This window comes from Crocodylus siamensis, chromosome 7 (assembly GCF_052110815.1).
Source record: "Crocodylus siamensis isolate JL-2025a chromosome 7, ASM5211081v1, whole genome shotgun sequence".
In the NCBI taxonomy this organism is placed as follows: domain Eukaryota; kingdom Metazoa; phylum Chordata; order Crocodylia; family Crocodylidae; genus Crocodylus; species Crocodylus siamensis.
In genome coordinates, this window is record NC_143401.1 from 69269915 (window position 1) to 69291875 (window position 21961).

The 21961-nt window shown below is 41.6% G+C and overlaps 1 protein-coding gene across 3 annotated transcripts in view; it reads left to right on the plus strand.

Moving 5' to 3' along the window:
- The window catches only part of DNTT (DNA nucleotidylexotransferase), a 335988-nt gene that overhangs the window by 148347 nt on the left and 165680 nt on the right, over window positions 1-21961 (plus strand). For all 3 annotated transcript variants that reach the window (XM_090057571.1, XM_090057572.1, XM_090057573.1), the window contains 2 exons: window positions 11162-11332; window positions 14382-14453. In XM_090057571.1, the coding sequence (XP_089913697.1) occupies window positions 11162-11332; window positions 14382-14453 (243 nt within the window). The remainder of the gene's footprint in view (window positions 1-11161; window positions 11333-14381; window positions 14454-21961) is intronic.

Here is a 21961-nt window from a genome sequence, read left to right on the forward strand (position 1 = left end):
TCTATGCACTACATAGATGGACTGAGGAAGTAAAGGAAGTTGTGCAATGGAAACATTTCACAAAGTGAAGAGCTGAAATTTTGCCCATCTTTCTTTCATGTTTAATTAAAACCTCATCCCCTGAAGAATACTCTGGGATCTATGAAAGTCCCAAACATGTTAGAGGTCTCTAGGCATTTGGTTTTCCATTCAACTATTTTCACTTAAATAGACAATCAGTGTTCTGTTTAATTAGTAAGGAGTGTGAGACAGTTCAGCATTTAAGTTAAGAAGCCATAACATTGCAGAATTGGGGTGCGGTCAATAATAAACTCTTGATTATGTTGCTCGAGATGGGATTTCTTTAATGAATTCTAGTAGGTTACAAGCTTCTTTTGAGTCATTTTAAGAAAAATAAAATTGATCAATTGAGAGCTATTTTATGTGTTTTTTTTTTCTCTTGGATGTTATCTAATGCATATTAGGGTATTGTATAGATAGCTACTTGCTTGGAAATTAGTTGTATTATTTTTTAAAGCAAAACAACTCTATCAAAATGTCAAAACTGATTCCATGTAGAAAGACAGATCTATAATTAATTGCAGCATTTGCAGGCAATGTTTTGTACAGGGAATAATGCATATTCAATGCTAGTTTAATTGTTTATTTAAAATAGCTTAATGAGCTCTGCAAAGGGAGGAAAACACTGAATAATGCAAACTTGATTGAAAAAGAATGCTTTGATAATATTTTTTCATTGACTGTCAACAACCTCTGACTAATATGCTACATCTGATTGCCTTTTTAAATAAAGGTAGTGACATAGCTTTTCCAAGATCTGTCCACCCACTGGCAGTAAGTAGCAACGCCTTCCCTAAAATAGCAGTGCCATTGATACATGCAGACACATTTATCATGACAGCTAATGCAAGGTTAACTTGAACTTTGATGGGAAATTAATCTATTTAAATGTTCACACAATAGCCTGCTATATGGAGTGGGAGATATACCTTAAGATTTTTTAGCTTGCAAGTCAAATGAGGGAGAAGACTCTCAGTATCATTATTACATAATGTGTAGCAGGTCAGTACAGAAATTATTTTCTCTCTATATCTCTGTTCTCTGGTTTGTTTTTGCAAGCCAGCAGATATAAATACCTTTTAGCTCTTTTTTATGTGCAACTCTTTTGGGGTTAGGCATCAGTAAAAGAAAAGCTTTTGCCACCACGGCTTGCTGTAAGCTAAGTACATTCATACTCCAAGGAGAGAATGAGAAGGGCAGGGAAGTAATCTTGACACCAAGATGGCAGGCGAAAATCTGAGTGAAAGTTTTGTTGGCTAGGGGTTCTTGCTGTTATTTGACAAGAAGGAAGTATCACATTCTTCTAATGCTGGACAAGGAATTTTACTTGAGTAAGGGAAACTCTTTTCTCTTAATCTCCCTCTTTCTGCTTACCTTTTGCCTAGAACTATCTCTAGCCTCTAGTAAAACAGGTTCTTTATCCACAAAGTTTTTTTACTTTATTTTTGTCATCGGGAAGGCTTTGGCTTCCATGACCACAGCCCGCTCTTTGGCGAGAGAGGCAGCGAGCTGCTGGGAAGAGATGGCCTCCACCTCTCTCCCCTGGGGAGGAGGCTCTTCTCAGCCAGCCTGGCTGACCTGCTCCACCGGGCTTTAAACTAAGCCCGCTGGGGGATGGGGGGACTACTGCCACTGCTGGCCCACTTAGCGACCCTTGCAAAGCCAGCAGACCAAGGCACTTAAGGGAGCCCACCCCTGCCCCGGCCCTGGCACAATCTGTGGGCAAGGCAAGAGCCCCTAAGAGCACACTTGCCTGCCTGTACACTAATGCCAGGAGCCTGGGTAACAAGCAGCAGGAGCTTGTCCTCCTGCTCAGTGCAAAGAATTATGACGTCATTGGGATAACAGAGACCTGGTGGGACTCCACCCATGACTGGACCACGGGTATAGAGGGCTATACCCTGTACAGGAGGGCTCGTGTTGACAAAAGGGGCGGGGGTGTAGCTCTCTACGTGAAGGAAAGCTACATGTCCCTGCAAGCTGATGTTGGCGACCGGCATGGATAGCTAGAGACCCTCTGGGTAAAAATTCGTGGGAAAAACGGCACAGGGGACACAACTGTGGGAGTCTACTACAGACCTCCCACTCAAAGTCCAGAGCTTGACCAGGAGTTCGCTCAGGAACTGACTGAGGCCGCTTGCTCCAGGACCTTGGTCGTCATGGGTGACTTCAATTACCCGGACATCTCCTGGGAAGATCACTCAGCAAAATCCGAGTGGTCGCAAAGCTTTCTCTCATGCGTGGATGACCTCTACCTGACTCAAGAAGTCTATGGGCCAACGAGAGGCAAAGCGCTGCTCGACTTGGTACTGGCTACGGGGGACAACCTAATCAGTGACCTAGTGATCGATGGGAAGCTGGGTGACAGTGACCACGAGCTGATCACCTTCACCATCCGCTGTAAAGCTGGCAAGTCAGTCAGCAACACAGAAGTCCTTGACTTCAGAAAAGCCGACTTTGACAAGCTCAAGAGGCTTGTCAGTCAGGCCCTCAGGGACCATGACCCCAGGGAGATGGGAGTTCAAGAAGAGTGGTTGCTTCTCAAGGAAGCAATCCTCTATGCACAAGCTAAATCTATTCCAACACAGAGGAAAGGCAGCAAGAAGGCACAGCAGCTGTCCTAGCTCTCCAGGGACCTAGCGGACCTCCTGTGGCTAAAAAGGAAAGCCTACAAAGGATGGAGGACGGGATTCACCTCCAAGGAGGAATATTCTGCACTGGTCCGGTCCTGCAGGGAGCAAACCAGGAAAGCCAAGGCTGCAACTGAACTCCAACTAGCTTCAAGCATCAAGGACAACAAAAAGTCCTTTTTCAGATATGTGGGGAGCCGGAGGAAAAGCAAGGGCAACGTTGGACCCCTGCTAAACCAGATGGGGAAACTGACAACTGACGCCCAGGAAAAAGCCAACTGATTAAATAGGTACTTTGTGTCAGTCTTTCATCGGTCCCATGGGACGCCCATGCCTGCTATGGGACAGGGAGATCCGGGTGATGGGGATCCCCTACCCTCCATAAATGCTGACTTCGTGAAGGAACACCTTGAGAAGCTGGATACCTTCAAGTCAGCCGGCCCTGACAATCTGCACCCCAGCGTACTCAAGGAGCTGGCAAGCGTCGTAGCCCAGCCCCTGGCACGGATCTTTGAAAACTCCTGGTGCTCTGGTGTAATGCCCGAAGACTGGAAGAAGGCCAATGTGGTGCCGATCTTCAAGAAAGGGAGAAGAGTGGATCCGGCTAACTACAGGCCCATTAGCCTGACTTCTATCCTGGGGAAGATCTTAGAAAAGTTTATTAAGGAGGCCATCCTTGATGGACTGGCCCATTCTAAGGGACAGCCAGCATGGGTTTGTTGTCGGTAGGTCTTGTTTGACCAATCTCATTTCCTTCTATGACCAGGTGACCTATCACCTGGACAGGGGAGAAGAGATTGATGTCATATATCTTGGCTTCAAAAAAGCCTTTGATCTGGTATCCCACGATCACCTCTTGGCCAAACTGGCCAGCTGTGGCCTTGGCTCCACCACAATCCGCTGGCTGGGAAACTGGCTCCATGGTTGGACCCAGAGGGTTGTAATCGATGGCAGTCACTCATCGTGGTGCCCTTTGACCAGTGGGGTCCCTCAAGGCTTTGTCCTGGGACACATCCTGTTCAACATCTTCATTAATGATGTGGACATTGGAGTCAGGAGTGGACTGGCCAAGTTCGCCGATGACACCAAACTTTGGGGCAAAGCATCCATGCCAGAAGACAGGCGGGTGATCCAGGCTGACCTGGACAAGCTCAGCAAATGGGCGGACGAGAACCTGATGGTGTTTAACACCGAAAAATGCAAGGTTCTCCACCTTGGGAGGAAAAACCTGCAGCATCCTTATAGGCTTGGCAGTGCTACATTGGATAGCACTACAGAAGAAAGAGACTTGGGGTCATCATTGACCACAAGATGAACGTGAGCCTCCAATGCGATGCTGCGGCTAGTAAAGCGACCAAAACGCTGGCTTGCATCCATAGATGCTTCTCGAGCAAATCCCGGGACGTCATTCTCCCCTTGTACTTGGCCTTGGTGAGGCCGCAGCTGGAGTACTGCGTCCAGTTTTGGGCTCCACAATTCAAAAAGGATGTGGAGAAGCTTGAGAGAGTCCAGAGGAGAGCCACGCGCATGATCAGAGGTCAGGAAAACAGATCTTACGATGACAGGCTGAGAGCCATGGGACTCTTTAGCCTGGAAAAGCGTAGGCTCAGGGGTGATCTGATGGCCACCTATAAGTTTATCAGGGGTGACCACCAGGATCTGGGGGAACGTTTGTTCACCAGAGCGCCCCAAGGGATGACGAGGTCGAACGGTCACAAACTCCTGCAAGACCGCTTCAGGCTGGACATAAGGAAGAATTTCTTTACTGTCCGAGCCCCCAAGTTCTGGAACAGTCTGCCAGCGGAGGTGGTTCAAGCACCTACATTGAACACCTTCAAGAGTAAATTGGATGCTTATCTTGCTGGGATCCTATGACCCCAGCTGACTTCCTGCCCTTTGGGCAGGGGGCTGGACTCGATGATCTCCCAAGGTCCCTTCCAGCCCTAATGTCTATGAAATCTATGAAAACAAACAAAAAAAAACCAAACCAAATTTGAGGAGTTTGTTTATGGATAAAAGTAGAACTTTCCTTTCAAAAAGGAATTTTCTTTATCACAAAAAATTTCATTTAGTTAAAAACCCAATTTTCTTTTGAAAAACAGGTTTGATGGACAATTTCTGACAATGTAGTTTCTGGCTCTAATTCTTGAGGAAGAATACTGAAAACCTGATACTGATGTAAACTAAAGCCTCAGAAACCAGAAAGCAATTAGGAACTATCTGAAGTGTATTAATTCCCACCCCCGCCACCCAACCAAACTCGCCTCCTCCCCCCAAAAAACCCCAAACCTCAAACCAACAAATTTGTATTTTTTTTTAAACCAGTACTATAATATTGGGGCTGATTCATGAGGATTTGGGTGGCAATTATGAAATATCCATTCTTACATTATATAGTCCCTCAACTGGTACTGCATTCAAGTTTACATCGCAATCTTTGCAAATTACTTTGTGTATGTGTTGGCAAAGGGCAGGATTTGTTTGCAATGGGCTACTTGCCCTTGGAAGGTGACACAGAGAAGTAGTCCTTGCTGGCAAGATTCTTGCATTTTCTTCCACTTATGGGTCTATAGTTGGCTATCACAACCAATGAAGAGGAACTGCTGGCTGGAGACGGAGTGGATTTGACATGCATAACATACAAGTTAGGTATTCTCTTAACAGCCTATAGCACAGGCTTGTTATAGAGCTTTCAAAGGAGATTAAAATTGTTCTCTGATTAAAAGACCTCTATGGAAATATCTTCCACCTCTCCACCATCACAGGGAATACTGGCTGTAGTACCTGCACTAATATACAAGCATACTGTACTACTTCCCTTTGCTAGTTGAAGTAAATCTATATCAATTTACACTAGTGGTAAAAAAAAAAAAGGTGTTTCGCCCTTCTTGGGTTCATGTCCTATATCATTTATGACTCAAATTTGCACCCCCACTTCTGTTAAAAAACATATTTATGTTATAGTGTAAATAAATGAATACAGTAAGACATTGGAGACTTACTGGAGAATTGGAGACCTTGGAGAATGAAGAAAAGGAAATGAATGAAGAAATATGATGAATGAAACATCAACACTTAGGTATAGTGGCTTTAAATATAGCTGTTGAGGACCAAACTTTTGTGAATTTTGTAGTAATAGACTATCATGTCTCAGAAAAAAGACCTTCTCCCCTTCTTTTTGAATGTTTTATACCTATGCTTATACCCTACTGAATATAAATAGCTAAAGAAGCTACCAAATAAGACATCTTCCTCAATAGCTATCTATCTCTAGAGATCTTTCATAAGATGTTCTGAAATAAAGGATAGCACAGCTCATATTAGTCTGGGTAGAGGGAACTGATAAATAAATATATAGCTAGGAAAAGGATTCCTCTAGTGAGGTAGATTAAAGGTGACTAATCCTTGGGGAGATTGAGGGATAAGGTTACTCTGCAGAGAAAACATATAGCAAACAGAATTCTTGGTAACAAGACAATGTCCTGATGAATTTATGTTAGATGAAGCTTGTCCTTGAAAACAATAGAGGAAACAATGAGAGAATCAAGCAGGAATTGTTTCTGGACCTATTGTATGAGAATGCTGTTATTTCAGTACAGAATGCTGCAAGAAAGCAGGCAGATTGTTAACCCTCAATTCAGCATATAAGAAACACAAAAAGATTACAAGGGTTTCATAAAGCTGTGTTTAGTGGTAGAATAAAGGATATGAATATAGAATAAGGTTAAATTTTTACTTATGGAAAGGTGTTACATTTGTGGTGGGAGAAATGCTTTTTCCATGGTACAAAAAGTATGCAGCTATCAAGGGGCATTTTTTGCAGAACAGTATTGGCTTTTCCATAAAAAAAATAGGGTGGTTTCTACCAGGAAGATCTGTCTTCTCCTGCACCAGTTTGAATGGGTGTGCACTTCTACCCCTTCTGCAGATTGATGCTGATCCAGTTTGTGAAACATTCAGGGGAAGGGGCATCTCCCCATGGCTTGGCTTGTCCCAGCCTGGGACCAGGATGAGTCAAACTGCCAGTGGCCAGTGCTTCCTTTCACTTCCACAGACCAAGGTCACTCTGGTCTGGGAAGGGGAAGGGGCATATCCTTGCCTTGGCCTTCCATATCTTCCACAGACTGGGATCACCCTTATCTGTGGAGGGTGTGGGAGGCATTTCCGTATGAGAACTCAGCCCCTGGTTGCCAGCCAGGGTGAAGGGTTGGCTGCAGGGTGGAACACCTATATGGTCCTTCTCTTGTTACAATTCCTGTGCTGTGAATTTCTCAGAAATTTGGAATTGAAGACTGTGGCAGTGCACCTTTTGATGCCTGCCACTTTAAGGGCTTAAGCAGGTGGCAGGCCCAATCAGGTGGTCACATGGCACCCAGGAAGCTGCCTGATTGGTGGAGGGCTGGGCAGCCTGTGTGTAAGACCAGGCCCTGAGAGCAGAGTTGGCTAGTTGCAACTGGGGAGCCAAAGGATGAACATTACTTGGCCTGAGTACTACTGCTCCCAGAAGATCCAGAGGTTAGGGTAGGAACTATGGGGTTGGGGATGGAGGAGGTTCCTAGTCCTGGGTAAGACCTGAAACTACACCTTGTTGGATGCCGGATGCTATGGCAGGGCTGCTTGTAGTGGGCTAGTGTCCAGGAAATGCTACACATGTGCCTCTGCAGTGAAAGGTGAGGATGGGGTGCCATATATCCTCAGCCCCCACGACTTAGTGGGTTACCCCATAGAGGGGACAGGCTTGTTGTCCTGACACACTGACACACACCTGGGGCCTGAGTGGGCTGTAGGTCGAGTTTGGGATGCCTGAGGCCAGAAAAGGCCAGGGGCTGGAATTAGCCTAGAGTATGGGGTGGTAGACCTGAAGCCCTGTTGTAGACTAGGGCCTGAATTGGGCAGCCTGAAGGTCTGAGAGGGGTCAGGGCCAAGCATGAGAGAGAGGAACCTTGAAGGGATGTATGGAGTAGGGCCAAGGGGGCCTGAAGGACCATACAGAGTAGGGCAATGTGACTGAGGCTCAAGAATGGGGCAGAGCAAATGTGGCCGTATTGGGGGTAGTATGAAAGAGGCCCAGCACAAGGGAAGAATTTGGCCCTGGAAAGGGCTATGTGAGTCAACTGTTTTGATGCCATCTGTGAGGCATGGGACATGGTGCAGGGGTGGTTCAGAGCTCTGCATTATGCCCTTGGCATCAGGGCATTGAATGTGCAGCCTCCCACCTAGGTACAGCTATAGAATTCCAACAAAAGTGTGGCAGGAGAGTCAGGTGTATGGACCGCCCTAGACAGGTGGGCAGGCCAATGATTGGACTGGCCTTGAGATGGCTCCCCTGTGACAAACACCTCTCCCTAACCATAGTTTTCTACGTGGAATCTGATCTTAAATATAGCTGAAAATTCTGTACATACATAGAATGCAGTCCCACTGTCTTCAGTGGGCTGCATCTGAGCAAGGGATCCAACCACAGATAACTGAATGAATGACTTGGGCCTTTAGAGGTAAATCTGTTTGGCTGGAATCTTCTTTCTCTGTCCTTTCCAGAGAATGGAAAGCAGAAACATTCAAAATAATATAGACCAGTATGAGAGTATCAAATCATTTAGTAGCAGCAGTGATATAGAGGCTGGACATTATAACTTGGTTCGTGTAACTTGAAAATGGAGATTGCGCCTAAATTCAGTAAAAACGATCTGTGCTTGACTGAAAGAAGGATTCAGAGACAGGTGAAACAAATCATCCTAATCAGAATGCAGTCCCTGAGCAAACCATATGTCAATATTCTGTGAATGAGAAAAGTGAACAAGCATGCAGTGTGTAGAAAGAATTACAGCATTTCAAAATGTTAATGCACAGAGACAGAGAGAGAGAGAAAGGGAAAATCCTGTTTTCTTTTAAAGGTGAACCATCAGGTCAATATAAAACCCAAGTATAAATCAATTTTAGAAGTGTTTGCAAAACTGATGATCAAAATGAATTCTAGATCAAATTCTGAAAACTTTACATTTTTTTTTATTGGACTGTGTTCTTTCAATTTCGTGGGTCAAATTTTATTCTGATATGTGTTAATCGATGTGAGGAGTAATGATGTGGAACTGGAACCAGGCCCACTGTGTTTGGAAATTCTAAGCAGATAGAATTTTAGATGTATGGACAATTATGCTGGTTATATATTATGGTTTCATCCACTTTCCAGAATTCATTTTTGCTATTGATTATATTAGTATGCTCAGCCCGTTTCTGCTGTCCAGATATATTTTTTCTCTTCATTGTATTTGTTTTCATATTTGTCAACTCCTATTTGTGCATCAGTATTTGAACTGCTGACCAGCTGCCTTTCTTCTAGGTAATATCATGTTTTGTGTCTATTCTAGTGCTTGTCTTTGGTATACAAAGGCACTTGGTCACTTTATCTAGCTATCTAACCTGGGATCAGATTGAGCCTTCAAGATCAGCCCTTTGCAAAGGTAGATTACGGCTATACCGCTGTAGAAGGAACACTGAGTAACAATTCCTTTCTTGCTCCTCCCTTGCTCCCAGGAAAAATAATGATTGTAGCTTTCCTGTGTCAGTTTTAGGGACTGAAGTCAAAACCTCACTCATTCTCTGTCTCCCCAGCTCCTTTCGGACACCTGCTTAGTTGGGGAAGGGAATTCTGGCACAGTGGTGAGAGATGTACTAACAGAGTCATATGTGGGGCATGGGAAGGCGCTTTCTGTTTTACTGAAGGTCTCTGGATTAGAGAGCAGTGGGGTTTAAGTATTCTGACAGCTAACCCTGAAGATGTTAGTGGCCTGTGGGTCAAAAGAGAGCAGCAACAGGGATGAAAGCTAAGTAAATAAAGAGGGTTTACTAGATTTTTGGGTAGATCGGCAGTGCTGTTAGCATTAAGAAGAAATATCCAAACTTTCATAGACCAGTGGTTCCTGGTCTGCTGTGCCATGGATTCTACTCACACATTTTACACAGCTCTTGTCAATGTAATGAGAAGCTGCCCTGGAAAGAGGGTGTACTAAAAAAATCTCATAAAAACCAACCAAACAGAAAAACAGTTACTACTGCAGATGTGAGAGTTTATGAGATTTGCATAGGGTCTCATTAAGCACTGAAATTTTTGACTGCCACTCTGTACCAGCCTGCAGAAATTTCTGTGCCACTGTTTTTAAAGTTGCGTGACTTCAGGTACTGTCACGGAGCTTGTTATCTTTTGAAACAGAATTTTACCCTTGGGAAGGACAGAAAACAAACTTCTTCATACTCCTGAAATGGTCCCCATTTCATATTTCTAGAAATTCTGCCAGTTTTAAAGAACATCACTTCTCTGTCAACAGCTTTTGAATGCAACATCTTCAATAAACAGGGCCCAAGATAAATGAAGAATCATAAAAGGCTGTTTCCCCCCCTTTGCATGGGTTAAGAAGTTGCGGGGGAGGGGCACATACTGGTATTTGAGCTTGCTGACTTGACACACAGCTATACCTTGAACAAGAAGAAACTCTTGGGGTGGTAGGGACTTTGAGTGTGCTTTAGAAACCAAAAGATGTTATATAGTGACACAGTGGATGGAGTGCATTTGGGTAGATTTCTAAAAGCTGCAGGAGTTTTTTACTTTTCCTTTGGCAGGCTCAGGAGAGTTTTCTCAAATTTAGGGCGGTGGTGAAATCGCCTTCAAATGTCAACCGCCAGGTGGCAGTTTACTGCAAGGTCCTTTTTTATTATGCAAACATAGGAGTGTTTGCCCCTGTAGGTCATTCCCTATTTATGACAGCTGTGTGAAAAATAGAAATTTTTTCTCAAAGGATTTTGATTTTTGGCTTTGTTTTGAATTAGTACAAAACAACAAAATTTCAAAATTCTTCACAAATACATTTTTTTCCATATTGGTTCACCGAAATATGCTTTTAAAAAACTTTTAATGTTTTGTTTTATGTTCTATTGTAATCTATAAAATGAAATTAAAATGTTTCAAAATGAAATATTTCATTCCAGTTTTGTCTAACCATCCCACTTCAATATTCTTGGAATCTTCTTCCAGCTTGTCTCCAAAACAAATTTTCAGTGAAAACTACATGAATTCATTTAGTATTTTGATGTTGTCAGAACTGAATTTTCCATTGATAGAAGGCTTTATTGAAGTTTTTCTGCTTGGCTGTATTGCTTATGTTTATTGCACAGGTACTTCTCACTTAATATTATCCTGCTTAATGTTGTTTTGTTATTACGCTGCTGATCTATTAGAGAACATACACGTTTGAAGTCCCGCGATATTTAGTTATAATGTTGTTTGGCTGCCACCTGCTAGTAGGTAACTACTGTGACATAATTGGATTTGCTTAACATTGTTTTGCTTAAAGTTGCATTTTTCAAGAACGTAACTATGACGTTAAGTGAGGAGTAGCTGCATAAAAATAAGTCTGCAAATCAGTCTGTAAATTCTGACATTTATGTATTTTATTAATATTTATTTTCTTTTGCAGGATGCTTTTGAGATACTGGCTGAAAATTTTGAGTTCAGAGAAAACAAACTGGGTTGTTTGGAATTCCTGAGAGCAGCTTCTGTGCTGAAATCCCTTCCATATCCTATAGTAAAAATGAAGAATATAGAAGGACTGCCTTGCATGGGAGACAAAGTGAAATGTGTCATTGAGGTAACATCTCTGTGCTAGATGCTTCTTTTACAATTTTTAGAAATATCAACGAGAGAGACTGAGTTGATGTTGGGAGGAAAAACCTGCAGCGTTGGGAGGAAAAACCTGCAGCACCCTTATAGGCTTGGCAGTGCTACGTTGGATAGCACTACAGAAGAAAGAGACTTGGGGGTCATCATTGACCACAAGATGAGCATGAGCCTGCAATGCGATGCTGCGGCTAGTAAAGCGACCAAAATGCTGGCTTGCATCCATAGATGCTTCTCAAGCAAATCCCAGGACATCATTCTCCCCTTGTACTTGGCCTTGGTGAGGCCGCAGCTGGAGTACTGCATCCAGTTTTGGGCTCCACAATTCAAAAAGGATGTGGAGAAACTTGAGAGAGTCCAGAGGAGAGCCACACGTATGATCAGAGGTCAGGAAAACAGATCTTACGATGACAGGCTGAGAGCCATGGGACTCTTTAGCCTGGAAAAGCGCAGGCTCAGGGGTGATCTGATGGCCACCTATAAGCTTATCAGGGGTGACCACCAGGATCTGGGGGAACTTTTGTTCACCAGAGTGCCCCAAGGGATGACGAGGTTGAACGGTCACAAACTCCTGCAAGACCGCTTCAGGCTGGACATAAGGAAGAATTTCTTTATTGTCTGAGCCCCCAAGGTCTGGAACAGTCTGCCAGCGGAGGTGGTTCAAGCACCTACATTGAACACCTTCAAGAGTAAATTGGATGCTTATCTTGCTGGTAACCTATGACCCCAGCTGACTTCCTGCCCTTTGGGCAGGGGGCTGGACTCGATGATCTCCTGAGGTCCCTTCCAGCCCTGATGTCTATGAAATCTATGATGTGGGTATGTGAAGACCAGTACGTATGCCTCCTGTATGTATGCCTCCTGTATAGGCAGAAGGTAGGGCAGGAGGGCACCTTAGCCATAAGTAGACATTGCATTTGCCGCAGGGTTCTACAGATGTACATATGACTTGTTCTACTTCAAATCTGTCTGAAGTATGCCGTATAAAGTTTGCTAAGACTTTTCCCCGAGACCAGGCTGTTTGTGCATCTGTAAGGTTATTGCAGGCCATGCCAGAGGGAGGCAAGCCAGCCAGGCTGTGCTCTCCCTCACCATCTACTGGCAGAGGAACAGCAGTGACCAGTGAAATTTATAAATGGCTCAGTCATTTCTGAAGCTCACCTTTACAACTTTCACTGCTGAGACGCTCCTGTTTTGATCTGGGCCTGTCTCAAATGTGATATCTGTTTATAGCCTTTGAGACTTAGCTAGTTTAGAGAAGCATAAGCTTTCATAGGCAAACACCTACTTTGTTGGATATAGTGATGGTTTTAGGCTATGAAATATTTTACTACCATAGACTCAGTAACTTCTGGAAAGCTTTACAATAATTTGAATTTAAATCTATGATTAATATGACATGTCACAAAACTTCCCAAATGAATTAAGGTGGTCCAGGAATTTTTGTTATCATTATTAGTGATACTAATGATAACAAATGCATATGTCATTTTAAAAAAAACACACTCTCTAATTTGAATGTAACAGACTTCCTTGGCAATATTGGTTAGCTTAGCCTGATGTGATTTAACACAGAAGGTGGTCTCATGCTTCAAGGCTTTTGCTGGTCACCTGTTAGCCAGGAATTTTTCCCCTCTCATAATTGTGGCTGGCTTCTGGGGCTGCTTTTTTTTCTGGCCATAGTTAAGGTCACAGCTAAGGCTCACCTTTTTGTCTGGGGTGTTACTACATTCGTGTCAATACTTTAAGACCTCTGAGGTTATTGACAAGAGGATCTTGCTGTCCTACTCAGGGTCACGATGCTGATCCCCAAATTTGGGGCCAGGAAGGAATTTTCCCCTGAGCTCAAACTGTCAAGGACTGTGGGGGCTTTTGCCTTTGTCTGTAGTGTGGAACATGCAAAGGACCGGATATTTTGACCGAGGAAGCCCCTTTGAGTCCCATGTTCCTATGCCTGTGGAAAAACTATTTTAGCAAAACCCATAAACAGTTTAGTAATTTGATGTTATATTTTGCTTACTTCTAGTTTTACATGATTCTTTCATATAGGTGAAGGACAAACTGTACATTCTTGCTGAAATCCCTCTTCTTTTGGATTCATAATAAGTTTGGCTCTTTCAGCACCTTGCAGACATTTATCATTGCAGTAGACATTTGAGCAGAATGACTTACTTGTGTGGAGAAGTTACTCTTGTGATTCACTTGACTCCCCCTTTTTTCTTTCTTTCACAAGTTGACAAAATAACCTCTACAGTGCTCTTAGTCCTTACTGACCTAGAGACTGGGAGTTTGAGTATAACTCCAGGCAATAGAATGGAGAAAGATTGGAAGGACTGTATACTGAGCAAAAATATACCCAGTGCTACTATAACTCTTCATTTTGTAAAATGAATAGGTTTAATCTGCATAAGTTTAAGTCTACCCTGCATAATGAAACAATTGCTTTCCAATTGATGATTGATTTACTAGGAATAACAGCCATAAGTTGATAGAGGGTAGGTTCAGGCTGGACATCAGGAAGCACTGCTTCACGGTCAGGGCGGCTAGGATCTGGAACCAACTTCCAAGAGAAGTGGTGCTTGCTCCAACCCTGGGGGTCTTCAGAAGGAGGCTGGATGAACACGTTGCTGGGTCGTTTAACCCCAGTACCCTTTCCTGCCCATGGCAGGGGGTAGGACTTGACGATCTGCTCAGGTCCCTTCCGATCCTACCAACTATAAAACTATAATGAGTAATTTCTTGATTACAGACCCATTTCTTGATGATGTGAAGTATTTTGGATGGCTCAAATCTTTGCACCTTTCCTGAATTAGTGAGATTTTTACTTGAATAAATATTGCAGGATTTGTTTGCAAAGAAATAAAACTATTTTGTTCACCAAAAGTGCTCTGTATGTGCGTGTGCATGTTTGGGATGTGTGTTCACCTGCTGATACGACTTCCTACTGTACTATTCAAATATTAAATTAAAGATTAATTAAAAATCCTTATTCTAAAAGTACTCTATTCTTCTCCATACAGGATATAATAGAAGAAGGAGAGAGTTCTCAAGCTAAAGAAATATTAAATGATGAACGATACAAATCATTCAAAGTAAGTATATCCTCTTCAAATTTGGTCATAGTAGCTATAATATTTGTTTGATTGCTCTTCACTGAATTGTGCCATGTACATTATTGTAAAGGGGCATCCCAAGTATTAAATTATCAATATTAAGGAAAGAGTAACTTAATAAAAAAGAAGCTGCATAGTAGAAAGAGATTTGTTCTGAAATCAGCTATCTTTCTAATTAATGTGATACATATGTAATTGGTATCAAACTTAAATTGGTATTCTCTTGAAAAACAATGTAACATATACTCTTTTCTGGCTTAGGTTTAACCCAATATTATTCTGCTTCATTAGTCATGATTGTCACAACCAAGTCTTATTCTGATCTTGGAAAAATGTCAGACTGAGGATGATGACTAAGAGCTATCTTTAATTCTGGTGAAATGTGCCTTCCAGGAAAAAGGAGGGGAAGGATGGAGGGATAATTTTGTCAGCAGGCATTTTCTAGTTTCACAAGCAAAGTGACAGTTCTGCTTGGGATACAGCACAGCACAGAATCATATGGGATGGTAGAGAAGTTCCCACCTACTAAAATTTCAGTGCTTCTTCCACCAGAGGAACTCTCAGTTTTTTGAGTGTTTTATTGCTGACAAAATTTGATATGGTGCATGTGTATTCATGCATAACCTTTTTTCTTACATATAGTGCAAATCAGGAAACCTAGTTTCTTTTTTGCTAGCAATTGTCTATGCTTCTTGCTACGGACAAACTCAAATGCAAACACAAGCTTTATTTTAATTAAGAGAACATTATAAAGACAAAGAAGATAATTTATAAGTTTGAGACTAGTACTAGTCATTAATGTTACTGGTAAAAGTATCATTGCACATAATCAGAAAAAGGTGACGAGAAAGCCTGGAATATAGAAAACAGAAGAGAATCTAAAAAGGCTGAGATTGTTTAATTTAGGAAATAAATAAGAGGGAATTATTGTTATAGAAAGAAGCTTCTGTTTTTATAACACACAAATAAATGGGCATTCAGTGACAGTTGCTGAGATCAAGAATATAGCAGGAGTCAAAGCTGGAGTGGATATATATATATGTATGTACGTGTATATGTATATACATACATGTATACACCCCCCCATTTTTAAAAATATATATAGTTCAAACACATATATATACACATAGTGTGTGTGTGTGTGTGTGTGTGTGTATAAAAACAAAATCTTGGATTCAGAGTTGTCATAATTTATCATGGTAAAAATTTAGGATAGGGTATTAAATTTCAGGCTTTGGGGCTTAAAATAAACTTTTTAGCGATTAGAATAAAACATTATATAGGGAATGTATTACCTCACATCTGCCTACCCTGGGGTTCTTGCATCTTCCTGTGATGCATCTGTTATTGACCACTGTCAGAGACAGGATACTGGGCTAGGTGGACTTTTGGGCTGATCTAATTGGGCAATTGCTATGCCGTTATGACCAAACTTGTGTCTCCTTCGGATTTAAGTTCATGCTTTAGACATTTTCAGTAATATCTTTCTAAAATAACATTATAATGAACATTGTGTGATCATTACATAAGTGCTATTAAATGTACATTTTGTTACACTCAAAAAACCTATGGTAATTCAATACACTGCACTGTTAAAAATCATACACAGTTAGCAAATGTCAAGAACAATGGGTATATCTCACACTTTACAATATAAATGGTGACTACCCAGTGAGATACACATGTAAGGACAACTCTGACCACAAATAACTCTTATTGATCTCACAGGGTGCTACAAAGAAATGAAAAAAGCGACTGCCTTTTAATATAGAACATGAAGAATAAAAATTCTTTTATACGTATGTGAATATGGACACCCAGAAACTGATGCATCCAGTTTAGACACTTCCGAAAATCCTGCCCTATGGAAATTTGTAGACAATTTGTTGTAGTTCCTTTTAAAATTATATTTCATTGGAGGCCATAAGTTTTCAGGTGTATGTAAACCTTAACTTGCCTAGATACCAATGTAATAGGTGCCTTAAAAATGTCTTACATGGAAAATGTCAGAGCATAACAACAGCCAAGCATAAGACAGTGGAATCGTGGGCTGCTTTGCAAATGTCTATATCCATATTGCTCCAACAGCGTATCAGTCCTACCCTACAGTAGTGCTATAATTTTAATGGGAGCTCTCTGTTGTATGCAGACTATCATGTTGAATAGTTCCCAGCTGTGTGGCAGTTTTGTAATACACAGAAATGTTTACCGAGAAAAAGGATGAGGCTACAAAAATTTGGTGAAACTCTGATTCTGAATTTGTATGACTAATGCCAGAATTTTAAACTAGGTCTCTAGAAGTTAACTGCATGAACCCAATAGGCTTCTTAGCCTGATAGGATTTTTTTATTGTAAACAAACCAAGCATTATATGAGTTTTTTAAAGTTACCAAATTGCAGCAACTTTGAATATATGAATGACAACAAACATTTTGGAGAATAATTTTTCTCATTACTGAGACTGTAAAAAGTGAGTCAATATACAGTGACTTTTACCACCAGAAATCTAGCAGTAACAATAAATACAGTTGCAGCAATGAGGTATCTATTACACAAAAAAACCTTAGGCAGTGAATTTTGTGCATCTAACTTCACTGAGTGCTAAAGAATTGCAGTTTATAGTAAATAAAAACTTAATTTTCATTTTTTCAAATGACAGTAGCTTAGAGTCCATTTTGTATAGATCTCTAACCATTACACAGAGTTAATAAAGTTTCTTGCAATTGTTCTGGAACCAATAATGGCCCTTTTAGAAAATGCAGAGCTAGCAAAAACATTAAAAGATAAGAATCTAAATGATTTTTTAAAATAAGATTAAAAATAATTGTATTCTCTCATAAACACCCACGCTTCAGACAGACTAAGTAATTTCATCCATTATACACAAAATCAAGTGTAATTCCTATTTAATATTATCCAAGATTTTCATCCTTCTTTCTTCTTTATCTTAATTACTTCCAGAGAATTAATCTCATTAGAAAAACACAGGATATAGCTAGTATGGTCTGAATTCAAAGGCTGCAGATCCAATAGAAAGGCACAATTATATGCTTGTACAGCTATTCATCAAAACCCTATGAATGTGTAGTGCAACTGTTGAGAGATACAGTATTGACAAAATGAGTATAAAGAACACATTTTGGGAGAGCAAGGAGGTTTTCTTCTCTACTTTTCATGTCACTATCCACCTGAGATATTGATCCACTGAACACTGCTTACATCTTTTACATATCTGCTTTGATTTGTTTCTTGGAACAAACATGGTATTTAAAATGATCTTTGAATGAATGGAAGCAAAACATACTAAAACCCCAATGCTAGTGAGTCAGGGGTTTTGTTTCTGGTGAATAGCAAATTCATCAAGAAATACGATGCTGGATATTTGAGATCTGTTTGTGAAGTTGACCTGATTGTGCTGAATAGCTTTAGCTGAAAAAAAAACATTGGGGATCTAAATTCACAAAAGTGCCAGTGCTGAAAGTATCTTTTTTTTTATCTGATAGCTCGGGGGTTAGAAAAGTCACCCAGAAGAGGGGTTCAGTTCCTTTTGCTGCCTGACAGGATTTAAATACATATTCCCTAGCTGCCAGCAGGCTTTGGGGCCACCTGGATTCCAATCTCTCCTGGAGGAACATCTAATTATTTATACAAAGAGTTGGACCTTTCCTGTGGGAGATGAGAGTTAATGTCCCCTTTGAAAGAGGAAGGAATTGAACTTACTCTCCCACAACCTGGGTGAGTGACCCCTGGGCAATCAGATAAGAGAGACACCCCTTCTTTTTTGGCAATTCTGGGAATCTAGCCCTTTACTTTTCTTACGATTGTCTAAAATGAAACTTTATTTTGGATAGAAAGACTTTTTTGTTTAGTTTTTGCTTTAATCAGAGGGGAAAAATAAATTTTGGTTTGGACTAAATTGAATTTGTTTCAGTTTTTTTGGCAGCCGGCCACTCTGAAAAACCACTTATTCATTCAGAATTAGTGGGTGCATCTACACGAGATGCTTACTGCCGAGTTGCCTGATTAGCTCTGCAGTAAAGTGTCACCATCTACATGAGCTGTGTTACTAGGCCAGAGTAAACTAATTAACTCTGCCATAGGATAGTACTGCCCAACACAAGTACTGTTCTACATTGGCTTATTTACTCTGCTGCAGCACACATGTAGACAGTGATGACGGCTGGCTGGGGCACACGGGTGCTCCAGCATGGGGCAGCCTGCCAGTTAGCTTTGTATTGTAGCACCCTTGTGCCCCAGCCAGCCCCTCCCCAGCACATTCTGCTGGGCAGAAGCAGCCCTGGGCTGGCAGGCTGACCCCCTGGGCCTTTGCCAGCTCGGGCTGCACCATCCTGGCTCAGCCTGCTGTGGTCCCTGGCACCTTTGTAAATGCTGAGCCTGGGAGCAATAAACTGTGCTGGAGTTTATTGCATCAGATTAATTTTACATATAGATGCACCAAGTGACTAGTTTCATTTTATGTACAGATTGATGGGCCTTACTCAGGAGTGAATGATGCAAATATTATTGTTTTTATAAATGAAGCAACCAAATCCTAAGATGCGATTCTCCTTTTCTACTTTCACACCACTATTATTTATGAATGTAGGTTTCTTTGAGCACTCAATGTAGGTTTCTTTGAACACTTTGAGAGATAACCATCTGGTTTGTAATTAGTGAGGACAGTAGAAAAAACTAGGAGTAGAAAACAACGTATTAAATGGCAGCACTACTACACAGATAAAAGAAGAATGAAATGAATGTGACTTAAAATCTGGTGTTTCACCTGAAACGGCAAAGCTAAGCAGTCTAGCTTGTATTAGTAGTTTACCTTGATTATCTCTCCTGACACTCAACTTGCTGAGTAATAATTGTAATAATACATATCAGATAAAACATTTAATAATTCACTCCCCTCTTGTTCTTTTTCAAAAATCCATATTGTTTTTTAATCCCATGGATTTATTATTTCTATAGTAACTTTACTCTGGGAATTCCCAAAAAGATATTGCATGAGGGAGAGGTCATACATGGCAGACAGTGGTCACATAAGGTGCTTACAAATGTAAAAAAATCCTGTGCTTTACTGGAAGAAGCAGCATGGTAGTTTAGCCTGGCTCCGCAGCCTCTGTATAGACTGGGTGTTTCAGTGGGGCATACTCCTCCTTATCTAACATCCAGCTCAAAACCACCAAAGACATTTCCTTTTGTGCAAATAATTTTTCTGCAGCCAAAGTTGTGACCTAATCTGTGAAATGTGTGGACATATGGATGCAATTCTGTTTTGATGTGAATAGAGGAGAAAATAATTAAAACAACATAACAACAACTTCTTAGCTGTAACAATAGCTAGTAGAGCTCATTAGAAATTTTCAGGCAAAAAATTTTAATTGGGGAATGCTGTTCTGAGCTTCAGCTAATTTGTCTGAAGTTTAAGCTATGAGGTAGCCCACCTTGTGCATCTGTTATATAGCTGGGGACCCTGGAGGTATGGAGTTCTTGGCTCCAGGGCCCTCCATGATTGACTTACCCTGGAACTGGAGACCTTGGGAACCCACCACCACCTAGTCAATGCCACTTGACATTCCTACCAAGTTTATTGCTCTTACAACATCAGTTTCACTCAGGCCACGTATAAACATTCAGTTTCTTCTGGGAGAGTCACTGTTCTCTCTGTAGAAACCGCAAGTGTACAGATGTTTAGGATTTCTCTCCAAGAGCAAAAATGGCTGCTCCAAGAGAAAAATAACCTGGCAGCAACCAGGGTTCAATTTCTCCTGAGTCTGTCCTGAGAGAGCAAATACCTGTACAAATCTCCTTTCGAGAGAAGCCACAGAAAAGTCTTCCAGCATTCCAGGGTGATTTCCCCCACTCCTTCCCCTCCTCACATGCTCTGTGAGACAGTGTCACTCAAGATGGATTCAAGTGCTCTAGCTAAGCAAAAAGCAGAAAATGTCCCTTTCACAAATCCCACATGTTGCTGCAGGGAGACACCGGCAGACAATGAGCAATCTGGGTAAGCCAGTCGGAGCTGCCCTATATACTGCTGCCATTTGTCTCCAAGCACAATGAGAGAGCCTGGAGAGCACACTGAGATGTGAGATGTGTGCACAGGGGTCCCTTGTTTATGCAGCATCTGCACTGCAAGTTCTCTGCTCTTCAGGGGCTCAGCAGTCTAATGTCTGTTCAGGCGTATCCAGGAAAGAGTTCCCACTCCACCCCCTGAGGATAAATTTCCCAGACTATTTCAATGTGTGTACCCCACCTGAGTGTCTGCAGATCCCAGCGAGCTTCCAGGTTGCAGGGAATTTGAACTGAAAATGAACTGAAACATAATAAGAAATTTCCCATTAAGCAGAAATCCCAAATTTCACTGAGCTCTAATTTTACTAACTAAAAGGTAATGATCATAGCTTTGTCTTCCCAAGACCTGGGTGTATGAGTGTGACGAAAAACGTTTCTGTAGCAACAGGAAAGCCTGAATGACCCAACTTCCCCTCCCTCTGCATCTGTACCAATTGAAGCCTAAGGATATTAGGGGGAGATAATACCATCTCCCCCATCCCAATGTTGAATTAAAAAATCATGGTTCGTTTCTCGGGAGGTGGAAAAAACTTTCAGCTTCAGACACACTTTATTAGCAATACAAAAGGTATATATTTGCAAATAGGGTCAGAGGGAGAAGACAAAAGATCAAATCCCTCTGCCCCCGAGCATAATCATTAGCAGGCTTTTATCCCCTCTCTCCTGACCACGTGTGCAGAAGGAGGAATTTTTACAACTCATTTCCGGTTCATACAAACATATATGTAAACATGTTGCTTCATACGTCCCATGTGCATTACAATTAACTACTTAAGTATGCGGGGCGGGTAGGCTTAATATGCATTAGGTTATCACGCGTGCGTGGATGGGACTCAAGGTTACTCAAGGTTCATCCTGAAGGCAAAAAATGGCATTTGCTCTTATCTTAGCCTTAGGAATGTGGGGTCATGAAAGAAAGTGTGATTTAGTGTGACAAAGAGATAGTAAATTTGCAGGACAGAGAGGGAGTGATACCTTTAGTACAAAGGGCTTTTGGTGGTTTTTCCCTTCAATTTCCAACCCCCCCCTTCCCTCTCCCATTAAGGAGACAAGGATGGGTAGCAGCTGTGTTCTTTTTTTTTTTTTTTTCTAAATCTGCTATTGATAATGCATTTTTAATAATATTTCTAACACCAATAAAAGAGCAGCTTAGAGTCAGAGGCACACCAGAGGTACAGCTTGATACAATCCCAGGTTTATCACCTGGAATCATCATTGGCTATGATTAATCGGGTAGGAGGACCCAGGTATCATTGTAGGGACCATCCCTACCAAATCTTTCCTAGTGTGCCATTGCATTAGTGTGTAGGGTGAGACAATTAATGAGGACAGCAGCACGGAATTGGACACAGGCCCAATATAATCTGGCAGCTAGCATATACTGGCACCTTCACTAGAAAAGATGT